The sequence below is a fragment of the Mustela nivalis genome (assembly GCF_964662115.1).
Source record: "Mustela nivalis genome assembly, chromosome: 8".
In the NCBI taxonomy this organism is placed as follows: domain Eukaryota; kingdom Metazoa; phylum Chordata; class Mammalia; order Carnivora; family Mustelidae; genus Mustela; species Mustela nivalis.
The window spans coordinates 6,969,380-6,988,378 of record NC_139027.1 but is presented as its reverse complement, the minus strand read 5'-3'; the positions used below and the strand labels follow the sequence as shown (position 1 = coordinate 6,988,378).

At 41.5% G+C, this 18,999-nt stretch overlaps 1 protein-coding gene across 2 annotated transcripts in view; it reads left to right on the top strand.

Annotated features, from left to right (window-relative positions):
* The first annotated feature begins 4,749 nt into the window (after positions 1-4,749).
* NOL10 (nucleolar protein 10) overlaps positions 4,750-18,999 on the top strand; it is an 86,596-nt gene continuing 72,346 nt past the window's right edge. The window contains exons 1-8 of one of the 2 annotated variants that reach the window (XM_082745485.1): positions 4,750-4,955; positions 6,964-7,009; positions 9,042-9,140; positions 12,439-12,516; positions 13,653-13,690; positions 14,973-15,109; positions 15,819-15,884; positions 16,947-17,007. In XM_082745485.1, the coding sequence (XP_082601611.1) occupies positions 4,890-4,955; positions 6,964-7,009; positions 9,042-9,140; positions 12,439-12,516; positions 13,653-13,690; positions 14,973-15,109; positions 15,819-15,884; positions 16,947-17,007 (591 nt within the window). In that variant the 5' untranslated portion in view covers positions 4,750-4,889. The remainder of the gene's footprint in view (positions 4,956-6,963; positions 7,010-9,041; positions 9,141-12,438; positions 12,517-13,652; positions 13,691-14,972; positions 15,110-15,818; positions 15,885-16,946; positions 17,008-18,999) is intronic. The other variant, XM_082745484.1, reaches the window with a different exon arrangement.

Genomic DNA, 18,999 nt, shown 5'->3' with positions numbered 1-18,999 from the left:
TTTTAATGTTTGACTTGAAAGTGTAGAAATATACACTCAGCTCAAGTTATCTGTGGTTTTAGCTCTCGCTTTCCTATACACCGAAGTAAATCTATACGTTCTTTTCAAGCAAAGCATTAAAAGTCCAAACCAATGTAATTCAAATTAATCTGATTAATCTAATATAATACTGTTTTGATGAAAACCATTTGCCACTTTACTACAGGAATATATAGCACCTCATGAATTCTTTTGCAATCCCTGCCCCTCCCTGATCAAGTTGATTTCCTTCTTCCCATTGCTGTTCTCCATTTGAGAAACTGTAAAACCTTCTTTCACACAGTGGGCCATGACATCACTGGACTTTCACTTGGTTCAAACTTGTCCCTATCACGTTACTTCATACCATCCGCCTCTCCTTCTAATCACTGAGCCAAGACAATGAAAGTAGTGACACGTGGCACCAGTGAACTGTAAACGAAATGCAAACCTGGCATTGACACTGAACTTCTTTCAGAAGATGGACAGCCAGATAATCAGAGATGCTCATATCCCATTGATAAAAAGACTATCACTGAAATAAGAAAAAAACCCTAAAGACTCTTTTTGAGAATATAGTTGTAAACCCCAGTTTAAAAAAACACTGTAATAAGATTATATACAATGTTGATGAGAACGTAGATATTTTAAGACTTCGGGAGATGAAGAAGGATGAATGGGAGTGACCGAGGTTTGCAGACGGAGGGAGTTGAAAAAAGTCAGGAAAGGCCAGAGAGGGAAGCAAAAGCGGGCAGATATGTTCTTCCAGGTTTGGGGAAAACTGTAGAGTTTTGGGTTAGAGTCTGATGAGATCAAATTTTTCCATTAGAGATTATTTTTGTCTCCTTTGGGAAACAGAGACCAGGATTACAACGGGTCAGGTGAGAGAGGATGAAGGTTTGAACTCCTGCAGCAGTGGGAACAGAGAAGAATGAATCTGATATCTGAAAAGTAGAACCAGAAGGGTTTAGAGACCAGTTGGTGGTAGAAGGAGAGAATTCAAAGAGGAATCTTGGATAGTACTTGAAAGTTTCTGAAATGGCATCTCATAACAGAACATTTAAGTTATTTGGAGCTTACATTTAGCTCTTTTTTTCTTAAGCAGTTTTAAATATTTTGGTTCCTAGGGCTAAACAATAGCAATAACACATAATGCTCACCATGTCAGGCCCTGCTCTGAGCGCTCCAGCTCTACTGTATTTTATTGAATCTGAAAGCCCGAGGGGGCATCTTGCTGGCCCAGTTGGTAGAGCACGTGACTCTTGGTCTCAGGGTTGTGAATTTGAGCCCCGCATTGGGCACAGAACTTATTTAAAAATAAATAAATAAATAAATAAATAAAAGCTCCTTAACTATACACCATTACCTCAAGTACCACTAGAGGAAAAAACTAGAGGCATGACACACAAGACACACCCTCATTTTAGGAACGTTAAAAATAGATGTCCAGGACTGAATGATTTATGGCATATGCTCATTTTATCTTTACAACAGTCTCTGAAGTAGGTACTCATATTATCCTCATTTTTCAAATAAGGAAACAAATTAGATTAACTCACTGTATCTAGGTTCTCTCTGGGTAGCCAGTAGTAGAACCAGGATTGGGCCCCAGGCGATCTGGCTCTAGAGTCTGTTCTCCAAGCAGAGGCATTTAATAAGCACTACACTCAAAGTTCAGTATAACCTTGGGACTGTTTGTGTTATACACGATACTAGGAACCCTGGGGAAACTGCGCCATGCTTTGCGGTTCTTTTTTTTTTTTTTTTAATTTTTAGAGAAGATCTTTATTTATTTACTTGAAAGAGAGAAAGAGAGAACAAGCAGAAGGAGTGGGAGAGGGAGAGAGAAGAGAAGACACCCCACTGAGCAGAGTGCCCAATGTGGGGCTCCATCCCATATGACCTGAGCTGAAGGCAGATGCTTAATGGACTGAGCCACCCAGACGCCCTGCTTTGCAATTCTGTCGTCAATGGAAAGCAACCCTAGAGAGCGGTAAGCCAAACCCTCAGGCCAGTGACTGTGGGGAGGGAGCTGTCTTGAGACTGAGGAACCAAGAACACCTTGTTTCATCTCGCAGAAAACACTGTGTTCCCTTGTGTATGTTTCCTGACTCAAAGCTCTGACATTTATCATTGCAGACATAAGATGTAGAAATGGACATGTTTGAAACAATAATCATCTGGCATAGAGACATGCTGTTTTTAATATTACTGAAGGCCAAGATGTATGGACCAAAGAATTAGGACTTTGGGTCAAGATGAGCAGTGATAAATTAACTGATTCATTTTTATTAAGAAATACTTACTGAAAATGTGCTACATATTCGGCACTGCGTCGGCCCAGGGAACCCAGAGATGAATTAAGACCCAGTGCTCAGCCTTCAAAACAAGGGTTTGTGAAGAAGGAGAAGGAGAAGGAGAAGGAGAAGGAGAAGGAGAAGGAGAAGGAGAAGGAGAAGGAGAAGGAGAAGAAGAAGAAGAAGAAGAAGAAGAAGAAGAAGAAGAAGAATCAAATACAAAACTAAAAGGCCCAGTGTTGCCACAGTGTCTTGATGGAGGGGATAGTCAGACAAGTACATTACAACCCACAAAGATAATTGCCACAGATTTACTTCAAAATCATTCAAAATAACCCAAGGATGAGAGAGTGGTGAGGGTATAACAGAAGCATGATGGGTCACTTGTGAACTGTGGAAGTTGGGTGATATGTACATGAGTTTAATACCTTCAATACCTTAATACTTCAAATATATAGTAATAAGAAAGAGGGAGGAAGAAGGTAAAAGAGTGAAGGACATGTACACAAGGAGACTGTCCCAAGTTTATGGGCTCTTGGAAAATGACATTTTAGTAAGCCTTGAGAGGTTGGGGTGATTTAAGGAAACCAGAGCACCTGAAGGAAACCTCTAAGCCTCGACTTTCAGGACAGCATTATATCCATTCATTATTATTATCCTAGTAGGGTGTGTTAAATTACCGAATCTGTTGCTAACAAAAATCTACTAAAAAGATATAATTGCTATAAAGGTACTTATACAGTACAGTGAAAGCATAGGAGAATGAAAAAGATATTCAAAAGATAAGTTTTGAAAAGTTGGTAGAATTTGGATATAAGGAGAAAGGGAGGGCATTCCAGAATCCAGATTAGAATGAACAAAGATTCGAAACCACCATAACGAAACCAATGCTAACAAAAGAAAAGGTAAATTTAGGGGTTGGTGGGAAATAGGATTGAATAAAGTAGAGTGAAATGGCCTAGGGCCCTTAATTATCAAAATTAGTAGGATAGAGCTGCCTGGGTGGCTCAGTCGGCTGAAAGATTGACTTTGGCTCAGTTCCTGATGTCAGGGTCCTGGGATGGAACTCTGCCTCAGGCTCTCTACTCAGCCAGGAATCTGCTTGTCCCTCTGCCACTCCCCTGCTGGTGTTCTTTCTCTCTCAAATAAATACATAAAATCTTAAAAAAAAAAATAATTAGGTCTACATATCTAACACAGAGCACTTAGTGACAGATACTCTTGTTTTTACAAAGGGCTTTTACAATGCATTTGTGGAAATAATAAAAGCAGCATTATTTGTATAACGGAAGGTTTCTTGGAAATCATCCTGCATATTTTGGAAAAAGTTTTCTATTTTTATGACTTGCTTAAAAGGTCTATTTTATTATTGCTAGGAAGCCCATGATCTTTCTACTGAGGCACACTGCCTCCCCAAGGAGGATGACGGTATCTGGACTTGAACTCTGAGGACACTTACAACAAAAAGAAAAATTGCTAAGCCCAGAAGTCCTCACCTTGCCATAAACTAATATAGCCCGTGCTCAAAATGACCCACCTCAGTTACATGTAAGGGACGTGGCACTATCTCACAATTTCAAAGGGACCCGTTTGAGTGCTGTTGACCTACACTTTCCCCTTAACTTTTCTTCTAGCCGGAAATTCTCCAGTCCTCACATCTAGGTAACAGTAAAGGCTGTTCTCTGTATAACTGGACAATCAGCAGAGTCTGCTGTCCCACACCCGTCTCAAAAGACATCAGCTGCAAAAGAACTTCGTCCTTGATCTCCACTCTTTTTACCACTTTCCTTAGTATGCTTTTTCTTTTCTTTCCCTCTTTAGTGGAGGAATGACAAATCCAGACGAAAGTAACTTTTTTTTTTTAAGGTTTTATTTGACAGACGGAGATCACAATTTGGCAGAGAGGCAGGCACAGAGAGAGGAAGGGAAGCCGACTCCTTGCTGAGCAGCCCGATGAGGGGCTCGATCCCAGGGATCCTGGGGATCCTGGGATCCAGGCACCCTGGGATCCTGAACTGAGCCGAAGGCAGAGGCCTTAACCCACTGAGCCGCTGAGCCACCCAGGCGCCCCGAAAGTAACATTTTTAATACCCTAGCTTTAAAGGGCATTCATCTGTGATGTATTCTTACTGAAACACCGGAGAGAAAATAATACAACTCCACCCTGACTCGAGGCCGCCTCCTCCGCCGGCGTTCCCTGGACCCAGCCCCCAAGCTGTCCGTTCGCCCGGCCAGCGCCGCCTGCCCCACTCGGGACCGCGACACCTCGGCCAGGACAGCGACCCTCGGGGGTTCCTAATGTTCGGGGCGTGGGGGGATGGGGAGAGAGAACGGCTCCTGGCCCTTTCTGTCGTGAGCTCTCCTCGCCAGAAGCCCACGCGTTTTCCTCCCAGCCTCTCTACTTCCCTCTTCCGGAAAATGGCGCGGTTCCGGCGCGGGGGCGACGTCATCAACCGGCGCCGGCGCCGCACGCCGCCCAGTCGCGCGGGTGTCACGCTGAGTTTCTGATGCTCGCGTGCGGCGCGGGGAGAGCGACCTGGGAAGAAACGCGGGTCGCCGCTGCTCTGCGCCGCCATGCAGGTGTCCAGCCTCAACGAGGTGAAGATTTACAGTCTCAGCTGCGGCAAGTCTCTGCCCGAGGTGAGGCACTTCGGGGTCCCCCCTCCTGGCAAGGCAGCCGCCCTCTCCTCGGCCCTGGCTGCTGTGTCAGCCTCGTCCTGGCCGGCCCCTGGCTCGGGGAGGCCCGGAGGCTAGTGACGGTGCCCCGTGGAAGCTGGTCGGTGGTGGTGGACGAGGACACTGCTGTTCCCGCGCCAGAAGCGAGGCGGAGGGCGACGGGGGTCGATGAGCTTCGCTGGAACTTTTGTCACGTTCCCTAGAAGAGAGGGCGCGTCTTTGGGGGCTTCTCGGGATGTTCCCAGCTACTCCACACAGGGGGAAAGCTTGGACAGATGGGTTACAGACATTTTCCCCCGTTCATCGGCTGTTTGTTGGATGCCTACTGTATGCCGAGCTCTGGAGATACAGCCGTGAGCAACGAAACGCATCTGCAGAGTTTCTGGTGTGCAGGGCAGTATTTCTGAACCTTTCTGACCTTACCTTGACTTCATCCAGTCTTCGGACCTCAGAGTCGGAAGGGGCTGGGAAAATAGTGATCCCTTTACAGTCTTCTCTTATTTAAAATACCTAACGGTTCCAGTGATGTGAAGGATGGTTTATCCAAGCGCAGCCTTGGTTTGGTTTTTCATTTCTTGTAAGTCTTGTTCAAGCCTCTGTCCAAGCTCTTCCAGTAAGAGGAAACTTTTAGCAGGAGCTTATTTCCATTTTTAGATTACTGGTTGGATAGTGGTTTTAAAACTTGTCGTTTTATTTATAGCATGCTGCTGTTGGTTTGACTCTTGCCCTCAGAAATCAGAATAAATGTAGCTCTTCATTGTCTGCCCCTGAAATATTTGGAGTCAGGGATTAGATTCTTCCTTTTCAGAATTCAGGCTAGATAATTCCTCATCAACCTGTTATTCTTCACACAGCGTGATCGTTCTCATTGTGTCCAGTGTGCGCATTTGTTGAGAAGTGACTGTATGCCGGCAGCCCTGTTCTGAGATTGGGATGTATGGTGAACGCGTCCGATCAGGTTCCTTGTTGGGAAAAAGGATGAGTGAACAGACAAGAAGACACTTCAGATAATGATAAGTGCTTTGAGTGGTGTGTGACTAGAAGTGAGCATTGGGGCCAAAATGTTTAGAGAGAGAGTGTTTTGGATAAAGCCTTCAGGGAAGGCCTTTCTGCAAGAGGTGGTAGGAGCAGAAGCTTGGATAATGGAAAAGAGCCCATCATGTGAAGCTGGGGGAACAGTTTTCAGTGCTGAGAGAACAGAAGGTATACGTGTTTCCAGGTAGGTGTGCACTTGGCATGTTGGAGAAGCAGAAGAGGCACAGGTGTGACTCTATCCTCAGGAGAGAGAGTGGGGGTGGGTAAGGCTGGAGAGAGGGGCCCTGAAGGCTCAGGCAGGAGGTTAGGGTATTATCGTTAATGCTTCTGGAAGCCGTTGTTGGGCTTGAATCTGGGCTGCTGTGTGCAAAGGACTGTAGCTGGGGAGAGAATGAGTGGGGATGAGGTAGCTAGGCCACCTGAGAGACTTGGGTTTTGGAATTACGCTGCCTGCTACGCTGAGCTACATTGATTTCAGAAGAAAATTTGCTGTCAGTGAGTATGACTTAAAAGTGTCATTTCTGCATTATCCAGTATCAGCTATCTGGTTGGTTAATGATCTTGTTTTGTTCTTTCTAAAAAAAATAAGTTTACAAAACTTTCTCCTTTTAATGTTTTACTTAGTAATATTTCCCTTGAGTAAAGAAAGTTATTCCATACATTAATTGTAACCCATAACATTTGAGGATTAGTGCCTTCTGGATGAATTCGTTTTCTTTTGTGTAAAACTTAGCAATTCTAAAACTTACTGTCTAATGTATAAATATGTACCAGAAAAAAAATCCAGAGGCTATGTTAACAGGATTGGATTACAAAATATTTTCACTTCCTATGTTAATATGTCCTATAAGGTTTTGATTTTTTAGTGTGAGCATTTTTGTAAGCAGAGAAACAAAGTAAATATGATCTGAAGTAAAGTCTCTTCATTTTCTTTAAGTGGCTTTCTGACAGGAAGAAGAGAGCACTACAGAAGAAAGATGTTGGTGAGTATTATTTTTTCCCTCTTTGGCTATATTCATGATCCATATTACATGCTTTCACACATTTGTTGTTATATTTAAGTGGAGGTTTATAAAACAGTGCAGTTAATATGCTGGAAAATATACTTTTTGCCCTTTTCCTTCCCAAGAAACTTTCTGTTGTGTTTGATGTGTTCCTGGTGAATGTGGGGTTTAATTCTACATACTTGGAAACCACAAAGTTAGCCGGTTACTATTTCATGGCTAATAGCGGAAGACATGCTCTCCTGGGTCGGAGGTGAGGCACAGCAGATGGTTATGAGTGTCAGCAGATTACTGTCAGGTCCCCACGCCCTGAGTCCCCCAGGGGCACTCAGCAGGGCCCGGAGGGCTGCTGGGCACTCGGGGGCTTGCGTTGCGGCTAAGGACCACCACACTTGGGAAAGTCCACTGCTTTTGTAGCAAGCAGGTAGCAAGCCTGCCCTTTGCCCAGAGGAGACCTGTCATCTTAGCCGTCAAGGTTCTCGGCTGCGCAAATAACGCTGACAAATAGTTCGGGTGAAGGCATGGCCATGGCGTTGTAGTCTTGCTGTACCTAGCAAGATGTACAGGAATGCAGGAGATGTGAGGAAGATCATCTCTCCTGGCTATGCCATAACTGCTTTCTTTGTTCTCTTTTGTGTCAAAATCTTTTTACTAAAAGATCACTGCAGAAGATACTGATTTTTTTTTTTTTTTTTATGTCAGCTGGGAAAAATGTAAGATCAGTCTTTTTTTTTTTTTTTTTTTTAAATTTTTTTTAAAAGGGGGCTTGCAGATCATGACTCCCAGGTATCCTGCAAAATAGGCCAGTCACCTTAGGGGCAACCTTTACCTGCTATATGATTCATCTCACATTAACTGTGAGGTTTTGGGTGTCACACCAAATTGTTACTTTCCTTCTGCATAAGTTTAAGGCATTGATCAGTTTTTCTTAAACAAATTTTCACTGAATTTTCTCCATCACAGCTTGCCATATGTGAAAGATGATTTATCTTTCCTTATATGTTATTTAAATTCATTCCTAAAAATCAAAGACGAAGATGTTGGAGAGGTTTCTTCTGGGTGTGAGAGAAAGAGCCCAAGGCAAGCATCTTGGAAGAGAAGCCTTCAAATAGATAGTACCGAAGTTAGATGAGAGAACTTTGAATCAAGGAAAACCAGAACTGCTGCCTTAGTAATGTTCGCTGATTCAGATTTCTTCTGAGTTCCCTGTCCACTCCAGCATCCTAGTGTGTAGGAAAACAGATATGGATCACTTAGAGGAAAAAACTGTTCTCCGCTCTTTCTCTCGACCTGTCTCAAAACGATCCTGTGTCTTCCATATTGAGTGGGCCATTCCTACTGTGTTTGAATCTTATTTTTGGGTTTAATATAATGAACCAGGCAGTAATGTGCTATAGAGTCATAAATGATCGTTGCAGCAGACCCGTTGTTACGATAGCAACTAGCGGGAATGCACATGTTCTTACAGAAGTGAACCAGGTTTTGTGAGAGTCAGTTTTGATCCAGAGAAATTGCTCTAAATCTTACTCTAGCTGGGTCCTCTTGGCTCACACCAGCAGAGGCAAAAGTCAGCTTGGTACCAGTTTTTTTTATATAAACTTTAGATTTTAAGCTTTTATTGAATAGGAGGAAAAAAATGGTAAGATTTTTGTCTTAGCTGTGATTGAGCAGTGATAGTGCTGTAATGTTTGTTCTGTTCGCCCTTCATCCAGGTCTTGAAACTTGGTGTTTGATACACCATTGCAAACACTTTTTTTTCAATTAGTGATGATACTTTTACTTTTTTCTTTATAAAAAGTAAAAATGAAATACTAATGTATAAAAATAATGTATGCGCTAAGAAAACCCCCCTGTGTGATGGGTGGGTCTGTACATTTGTGCTTTCCCAAGGCTCGGAAGCACAGGGACATTGTTAACATGTTCGTAGTGACTGCTCTGTGTGCCTTGTCTTTTTAGGAAATAAAATAAGCACTTGGTAGTTAAATCCATTACTTATTTCCTCTCTTTGTAGATGTCCGCAGGAGAATCGAACTTATTCAGGATTTTGAAATGCCTACTGTTTGCACCACTATTAAGGTGTCAAAAGATGGACAGTATATCTTAGCAACTGGTAAGCATCTTTTTGGTTAATGATGTCCATGCATTTTATAGCAGGAAGTGCTAGGATGGGAAAAGTCGCTCTTTAAAATTACCTTAACATTTTACTATAAAAAAGTTCAAACATACAGAAATACTGAAAAAATTTTGCAATGAACATTCCTTTGCCCCCCACCTAGATTCTCAGTAGTCTTTTGCTTGGTCTTATCTGTCCATCTCCGACCAGTCATCAGTCTGTCCTATTTTTTGATACATCTCAGAGCAGGTAGCAGATACCACTGTATTTTTCCCTTAAGTATCTCGGTGTGTATACCGTTATCTAGAGTTTACTTTTATTTGTGGTTTTTCTTTTAGGTAAATTTACATATAGTGAAATGCACAGCTCTTTTGAAGGAGTATTGACAGATGTATACACCTGTGTAGGCCAAACCCTAGTCAAGATCCAGAACATTCCTTTCATCCAGAAACGTCTTTCATGTTCCTCACAGTCAGTCCTGCTCTCACCCATGCGCAGGCAACCATTGCTCAGTGTTTTTTTTGTGTGTGTGTGTGTGTGTGTGGGTGTGTGTTTTTGTACCGGTGACAAGTTTAGCCTGTTTTGGAACTTTATGTAAATGTAGTCATACACTATGGATTTTTTTTCTGTGAGCCTTCTTTTCTTAGGACTTTAAGATTCATACATGTTGGGGGCGCCTAGGTGGCTCAGTGGGTTAAGCCTCTGCCTTCAGCTCAGGTCATGATCTCAGGGTCCTGGGCTCTCTGCTCAGCGGGGAGCCTGCTTCCCCTTCTCTGCCTGCCTCTCTGCCTACTTACGATCTCTGTCAAATAAATACATAAAATCTTTAAACAAACAAAAAAAAGATTCTTACATGTTGTTCTGTGTGTCAGTAGGTTTTTTTTGTTTTGTTTTGTTTTGTTTTTTATTACCAAGTAGTATTTTCCTGTAAGAATATACTGGAGTTTATTTATCCATTCTTTATATGATAGACACCTGGACTGTTTTCATTTTTTGGCTATTACTGATAAAGCACAACGAACAATCTTACCCAGGCTTGTTTTGAGGACATTGCTGGGTTAGAAGGTAGGTGTCTCTTTAGTTTCCTAGGAAGCTGCCAGACATTTTCCAAAGTGGTCAGATCATTTTATATTCCTACCAGCAAGGAATGAGTTCTGAAAGGGTCACTTTTAACATAATTTTCTGTATAATGATATAATGGACTAATATTTTTTATGTCACTAAGATTTTATATGAGATGATGTATCAGTTCCAAAAAGCCATAAAATATAGGAAACTTTTTTTTTTTTAAAGATTTTATTTATTTATTTGACAGAGAGAGTTCACAAGTAGGTGGAGAGGCAGGCAGAGAGAGAGGGGGATGCAGGCTCCCCGCTGAGCAGAGAGCCCGATGTGGGGCTCCATCCCAGGACCCTGGGATCATGACCTGAGCCGAAGGCAGAGGCTTTAACCCACTGAGCCACCCAGGCACCCATATAGGAAACCCATATAGCATTACCCAGTGTGTGGTTTGGCTGAGATTTGGGCGCATCTGTCCTGTGTATTGTCCACATACTTTTTTTTTATTTTGATGGATTAACATTATCCTTCTATATCTCTTTTCCAAATGCTTTCTTATTTGACAGCTTTATCCATCAACATGCCAGTCTCTTTTGTTTTATGTTAATGCTTGTCCTAGTGCTAACACTATCCACATTTTTTAGCCCACAGTTCATATGTAAGAACTACATATGCTGTATATAGTTTTTTTTTTTTTAAGACTTTATTTATTTATTTGAGAGAGAGAGATAGCTAGAGATAGAGCACAAGCAGGAGAGAGAGGGAGAAGCCGGTTCCCCACTCGATCCCAGGATCATGACCTGAGCCGAAGGCAGAGGCTTTAAACCACTGAGCCACCCAGGCGCCCCTTAATACTGTTTTTAAATGAGTTCTCATTACTTAAAAAAAAAAAAAATGCATTGTTTTTAAAAACCAGTCTTTTGGGGCACTGGGTAACTCAGTGGGTTAAGCCCCGGCCTTGGGCTCAGGTCATGATCTCAGGGTCCTGGGATCCAGCCCTGCATTGGGCTCTCTGCTCAGCAGGGAGCCTGCTTCTCCCCCACCCCCCTCTGCCTGCTTCTGCCTACTTGTGATCTCTCTCACTGTCAAAAAATAAATAAAATCTTAAAAAAAAAAAAAAAACCAAACAGTCTTTTTGGGGGCGCCTGGGTGGCTCACTCGTTAAGTGTCTGCGTTCAGCTCAGGTCATGATCCCATGGTTCTGGGATTGAATCCTGTAGTGGGCTCCCTGCTCAGTGGGGCGTCTGCTTCTCCCTCTCCCTCTGCTGCTCCCTCTGCTGTGCCCTGTCTCTTTTTCTATCTCTGTCAGTAAATAAGTAAAATCTTAAAAACAAAAAACAGTCTTTTTCTTTTCTTGATTGCAAACATGATACACTTGTCAAAAATGCAAACATTACAGAAATGCCTAAGATAAAATGTGAAAGGTCCTAAACTTGCCCTTCACGGAGATAAGCAGTTAGTGTGCTTGTTCTTCCAAGCTTTTCTGTACACAGTGCCTACATGACCAGTGTTCGGTTTACAAATACGCAGCGGTAGGCATCGCTCTGCAGCACTCACCCGCCTCTCTGTACTCTCTTTTACTTGGTGGTATGGTTTGTGGGCTTTCTCCGTCAGTACAGGTCTGCATCCTCTTTATGAGCTACATGATGGTGTGCCATCATCTATTTCATCGTTTCCGTGTCCGCGGACATCTTACTTGCTTTCAGTTTGGGCCGTTTGTGAACTGCTGCAGTGAACACCCCTCACGTCTTTGGTACACTTGTGAGTGTGTTTCTCTAGGATAAATTTGTATAAGTCGGAGTACAGATTCAGGCTGTATAAACATCACATATTTTACAGATATTGCCGGACTGTCCTTCAGAGAAGTTGTAACCATTTATACTAATCACTAAGTGTGTGATTTTAGCTGCCCCTCCCCCGCATCTACACATCTGCACATCTGTCTTAATCTTTGCCATTCCAATGAACAATAACTGTTTTCATTGTTTTAATCTACTTTGTTAGATTATTTGTGAAGTTTATTCCTTTTTTGTATTTCATTTTCTGTGACTTGCTTGTTTGTATCCTTTGCCGGTTGTTGGGGACGGTTGTTGGGGACGGCTGCTTTTTCTTCCATGTGGTTAAAATGAATCCTGTTTGCCTCTGAACAAAAAGTATACTTAATATATCTTCAGGATATTGACAATGAAAAAAATGTCCTTTAGGTTTTATGTCACATTAATTTTTTTTAATATAGGAACATATAAACCTCGGGTTCGATGTTATGACACCTACCAGTTATCCTTGAAGTTCGAACGGTGTTTAGATTCAGAAGGTAAGTAAGAGATGAAATTTGAAATCGTGAAAGTAGCTTTAATGTATGGCTACTTTTCTGCTTTTTTAAAATGGGAATGTGTCGGGGATAAGTTCTCTTTGCTGTGTAACAAATTACCATGAATGTGGCAGTTCAAAACATGCATTTATTAGCCAATGGCTCTGTAGGTGAAGTTCATCCTGCTGTGTTCTGTGTTCAGGGCCGACCCTCCAGCTTTTATTCTGGGGCTTTGGGCAAGAATCTGCTTCGAAGCTTTCCGGGTGTTGGCAGAATGCAGTTTGTTGTGCTTGTGGGACCAGGGTTCTTGTTTCTTGCCAGCTGTCAGCCTGGGCCACTCAGCTTCTGGAGGCTGCCTACACTCCTTGTCACCTGGTCTTCGTCTGTGAGCCAGCACCTACTCACTGGCTCCTCCTCCTGGCTTGAATCTCTCATTTGAGAAAACCCTGATTTTAAAGATGTGATTCTAGATCTCCCCTTCCCTATCTGATGTGATAGGGTTACAGGGCGTCCCATCAGCATTCATAGGCTCCGCCCACTCTGCGGGGAAGGCCGCTACCGGGAAGGTCAGGGAGGTGGAGGTCTTTCTGTCAGGGGCCTGGTGTTTGGGGTTGACAGAAAAGCAGTTAATGGGCTAAGTCTTCTTCAGGGGGTTTTACCCTTTCCTTTTTACAAACAAGTCAAACTCCACATGCTGCTACAACTGTTTTCACTCTAATGTGTAGCAGATGTATGATGAATGAGTCAAAAGCTACTATTGTCTTTTTAAAATGAGTAATTAAAAAAAGTTTTGAATGTTCTTTAATGTCTGTTTTATTTTGAGCTTCTCAGAAAAATGGAGAGTTTAGAAGTCATTATGTTTTGTGAGTTTACTATTTAATTTGCTTCAGTTCTGGTTCTGCAGCAAATCTCTTTGATCTGTGTTGAGAAATTAAAAAGCTTTTAATCTTCCATTGGGTGTTTTGTGCCCAATTTAATATGGCAACTTTATTCTTGTCTCATGGAAGGACAAGAAAGGGGAAAAAAACCCATATTTGTATGTAATTTTTGTGTTGAGCCGAATCTTTGCATCAAGTTTGCATTGTTAGAAGAACATGGGTTAATAACTGTAGTTTTTCTTACTATTTCTTGTTTTTCAGTTGTCACCTTTGAAACTCTGTCTGATGATTATTCAAAGGTATGCTTGATAGTGTTGGTTGGTACTGGCCATCCTTAGGAAGTCATGATAAGTATTTTTATGATGTTCCCAGTGTTACATTGAAAATGGATGCATAATAAAACAAAACCTATCATCTTCTATTAATATATTTTTAGTTTGACACATGTATGATACACAGAGTATCTTTTATTTTCTCTTTAATTTTTAAAAAATTTTTAAATTTTTTTTTCAGAGTATCTTTTAAAACAATAGTGATAGACTTTGGCCAGTTTAATATCAAAATACGTTTTCTGTATCCTATATAAAACCTTATCTATATTGTCAAGAAATTGGTGGCAGCCATCCTTTTTAATCCATATTAGATTATAGATTTGTGATTTTTAATAATTTCGTTTAAATTTGTGTTATTTGCCATGTTGCTTTCATATGTGAAAAGTAAAATAGCATTATTGTATGATTAGTTTTCTTAACTCTGCAAATAGTCGTGGAATGGTTCTGAAACAGTTTGAAACACAGCTAGACATATTTTTTCTTTTCTTTTTCTGGTGCCATTAGTCCATCTTTCAACTCATGTCATTTTCAGTAGTTACAAAATTGTTAGTAAATTACTTTATTTTTTAGTGATGTCACCTTGAAGGAAAATTGAATTTTCTTTTTTTTCTTTCTTTTTTTTTTTTTTTTGAAAATTGAATTTTCTGAGCTGACATGGCTTTATATATTGTCTCAGTTCTGGAAACAATGGAATATAGTTTATTCTTTTGCCTAGAGTGGTCATTAATCGTGTGTTGGGGGACATGTAATTTTACAAGGTATTTTCTCTAGATATTGATAAATTTGCTGTTAAATACCATTTGCAGATTTTTAAGCTACTTTTGAAATACTTTAATGTTAAATTGGTACAGGGGGTTTATCAAACCTTGAATGGCAATTGTGAGATTATTAAAACATGTTCTTAAGTAAAATAGGAAATTACTTGTGGTTGCTGAGCAGAGCTCCACGTTGTCAAGTGCTGGTGCTAGATGAATGTAGGGCATTTGCTTTAAGTCTCTGTTCGAAGGCAAGAAGGACTCTTTTGGGTTCAGGAAGGTGTTAAGAAAGCAGGTGAGAGGGTTGACTCTTAGTTGTGATAGAGAGCTGTGTGTGCTTGCTGTGTGCTTACGTGTGTGTGCTTATGTGTGTGCTCCCAGAGAGAAGGAGGCCGGGAGGGGTAAGCGTGTTCTTGCTCCGTCCGTTCTAGTGGTGATGAAGTGAATGCTTTTCCTAGACACCTCAGCCAACTCATGTTCTTTTTCATTTCCAGATTGTTTTCTTACATAATGATAGATACATCGAGTTTCACTCACAATCAGGTTTTTACTACAAAACCAGAATACCCAAGTTCGGGAGAGATTTCTCCTACCACTACCCTTCCTGTGACTTGTACTTTGTTGGCGCAAGGTATTGGGTCTGACCATTTGTTTCTCCTTTCCACCCCCCAGACAGCGTCTGTTGAAAGCAAGGAGAGGGATTAAAAGAAGAGTAAGATGCTCGAAGGGTATAATATAGTTCCGGAGTAACTAACTGCTCATTGAGGAACTGCATCCTTGACTTTCATTAGCATGGGACTCAGAATCTAGCACAGCAAGCGTAACCTGTGGGGTCATATTGGGGGTGAAGGTGTTTCCTTAGCCCCATTGCGTGGCATTTGAAAACTTTTCATTTTTAAAAGCTGCCTTCTGTGTGATGATAGAAATAATACATATTGATTTTAGAAAATTGGGAAAATATTAAAAAGTATTTGAAAAAATACCCACGGTCATGCCACCTAGAGGAAATCCTTATGGTATTTTGTTGTATTTCGTTCTAGTCTTTTTCTTCTATATACAGATAGATCCCTTTTGGGTCTCGTATTCTCCGTGTTGTTTGTAAATAATATTCTGCCTAGTAACTTCATAATATTTCCTTGGTTTAAATCACTTCTATACATGAACAGACTCATGAGGTGATTGTTTTTTAGATTGAAAATACATTTTGGTGTTCAGTTTTACAAAGAACAGTCATGTCCTGGAAGCAAGTGATATATGTATATATTTCTGAAAGTTATACTTAATTGAAGTGAAGTTCATTACAGTTTACCAGATTTCTAACTTTATTCATTACTTTGTAGCTCTGAAGTTTATCGACTAAACTTGGAACAAGGCCGGTACTTGAATCCTCTACAGACCGATGCCGCGTGAGTATTGATGTGGAACGCTGCTGTATTTCTCTTGGCCAGGAGATGGAGCCTGACGCTCAGGTTATCAGATGGAGGGTGCATTTAAACAGAGCTTGGGGAAATTTAGTTCAAAAGAGTATCCTTAAGTTTTTTCTTAAACGTAAAATTCACTGAAAGACCTGGTGATTTCTTTAAAAATTTATTTTTTTTAAATATACTCAGAAATTTTATAACTCACCAGAAAGTTGTTTATTATTTTTTGCCCTGTTCTTTAAATTTTCATTTGGATTAACTTGAAGTGTTACTTTTTAAATTTTACTTTTTATGTTTTTGCTGGCAGACATTTAAGGGGTGAAAGCTAAGTTACTTCTCATCTTAAGTGTATAAGGAACTTGTTGGATTTGCCTTATTGCTTTGAACGGGTTTTTAAAGGTTGGAAGAACGTGTAGTGATAGAGACCAGATAAACTCTCAGTAATTTTTTCTCACATGTCCTTGAAATGCTCTTATTTTCTTTACAAAGACGAGAGGGGCTTCATGACGTATTGTTGGGGAATAAAGAGTTATCTGCCCTTTTGCTGCATCGGTTCCTGTCTGTATTAGCTCTTATGTATTGTCTCGTAAGCTCTAGATGCCAGGCTGAATGTTTTGTCGTTTTTGTTTCCTCCTTACAACAACCGAGAGAGTTGGAAGTGTCCATTTGACAGGAAGAGAAGGCGAAGCTCTGACGCGTACCCCCATCTCAAGCTTGTCCGCTCTCAGGACTGGCTTAGTTAGAGCTTGTGTTCTTTCTGCCGTGAGCCAAGATTTATGGAGAAAGTAGAATAAACCTTTATTCTCAAGCTGGTAGGGGAGTATTTCAGAAGGAACGCCTTTCTGGTGTCATCCGCTGGCCGGCTGAGTGTCCGTCTGGGGATTCTTTCGTTTCTGGTGCTTTTCATACGCGGAGGAGTAGGGAAGAATCTGCCTGTCTGCTTTCTCCATGGGATTGGGTTGACTGTTCATTTAGAAAGTTCACTGAGTATCCCTCCTGCCTAAGGTAGATAATAATACTTTCTCCCTTACTGCTTTACTGTTTCAGAGAGAATAACGTGTGTGACATCAACTCAGTACATGGCTTGTTTGCCACAGGAACGATAGAGGTAAGCAAACGTTGCCTTTATTTTTAACTTACTTATTTTACATTTGAGAATATTGGTAAAGACAGAGTCGCTTGTTCCTAAGAGCAGAGAGCTAAAGAAGCAAAAAGCCATTGGTTTGCTTTTTGTGGGAACGCTGGTAATGCTGCACACGCGGACAGAGCCCTTTTGTTGCTGCAAACTGCCTCGTGGTGCCACTGGCCTGGCACGCTTTGACACGGATCATCTTTGACATTGATCATCAGGGGCTAGATGAGCGTCGCTGGCCTCCAGGGAGCAGTGGCAGCACGACAGCCAGTACTGTTCCTAACAGGAGGCCCTGTGTCACGCGTTCCCAGCTCTCTGATACTTACCGGCTTTACAACTGAATTACTGTCCCTGAGGCTTGGTTTCCTCATCGGTGACATGGAGGTGATGACAGCCTGCCAGCTTACAGAGGTGCTGGTGAGAGTCACACGGACAAGGGCACAGGGATCATGATCTAATGTCCTATATAGCATGATTCGAGAAATACAGAATGGTTCCCTTTTAAACTGCAGGACTCTTTTGTTTCCCTCCAAAGATTTTATTTATTTATTTGACAGAGAGAGAGATATAGTGAGAGAGGGAGCATAAGCAGAGACAGTGGAAAAGGGAGAAGCATGCTGCCTGCGGAGCAGGGAGCCTGATGCGGCTCTCAATCCTAGAACCCTGGGATCATGGCCTGAGCCAAAGGCAGACGTCTAATGACTGAGCCCCAGGTGCCCCTAAACTGCAGTGCTTTTGAATCCCTGTTTTTTTATATTTGTCGAGAATTATTCTAGATTTGTGGTTTTTTAATTACAATAAATACTCATAGTAAAAAAAAAGTTAGAAATGTATTACTGAAAAAGTGTTCTCTTGTGCCTTCCAGTTACCAAATCCTACAGCCAGGAGTTTTAACTCTGTAATTTTTGGGGGGTATATGCAAATATGCATATGTGTTAGTCATCTCCTTTTTTAAAGTGTTATATGAAAGTAAAATTATACTTCTTCATTTGCTTTTTTTAAACATGATGGTATATAATATGCATCTTTATACATTGGTACTTTTAATTACTTATAATGCTAAACTAATTTTTAAAAACTGATGGGTAGGATTCCATTTTGTGAATGTGCTGTAGTTTATTAAACCAATCCCAGAGGAATGAAATTTAGGTCTCTACTCACATTATTTTTGTTAGGAGGTTTAGGATTTGAAATGAGACACAAAATTGGTTTAATGAAAATATATAAAGCTGTTGAATGTATTATAATACTGTTGTGCCTAAATTGGTCCAATGAAGCATTTTCTTGGTAAGTACTTTTCTTGACATTACCAAGGGGAAGTTTTAAAACAGTTTCCTTGGGTGACTGGATGGCTTAGGTGGTTGGGTGTCTGCCTTTGGCTCAGGTCATGATCTCCAGGTCCTGGGATCAAGCTTCACACCAGGCTCCTGGCTGGCTCAGCGGGGAGTCTGCTTCTGCCTCTCCCTCTCTCTCTCCCCCTGCTTGTGTGCTCTCTCTCAAATGAATAGGTAAAATGTTTTTTTAAAATTAAAAAAATAATAATATAGAACAGTTCCCCTGGAAAAGTAGTTTTGAAGTAGAATCCTTCTGGAGCAGTCTAACCCTTACAGGCGCATGCTCTGTCAGAGCTGTACTGTACCCGAGCAGGCTGTTCTTGCCCTAGCTGATTGAAGGCCAGCCCTGAGGGGAGACTAGACCCTTCTTGCATAAAGGCTGGGTTTCCTAAAATTCCTGGATTACTGGGAGCTTGATATTTGATAAACATAGTGAGACCAGACTGTAAAAATTCACTTCTACAGGGCGCCTGGGTGGCTCAGTGGGTTAAGCCGCTGCCTTCGGCTCAGGTCATGATCTCAGGGTCCTGGGATCGAGGCCCACATCGGGCTCTCTGCTCAGCGGGGAGCCTGCTTCCCTCTCTCTCTGCCTGCCTCTCTGTCTACTTGTGATCTCTCTCTGTCAAATAAATAA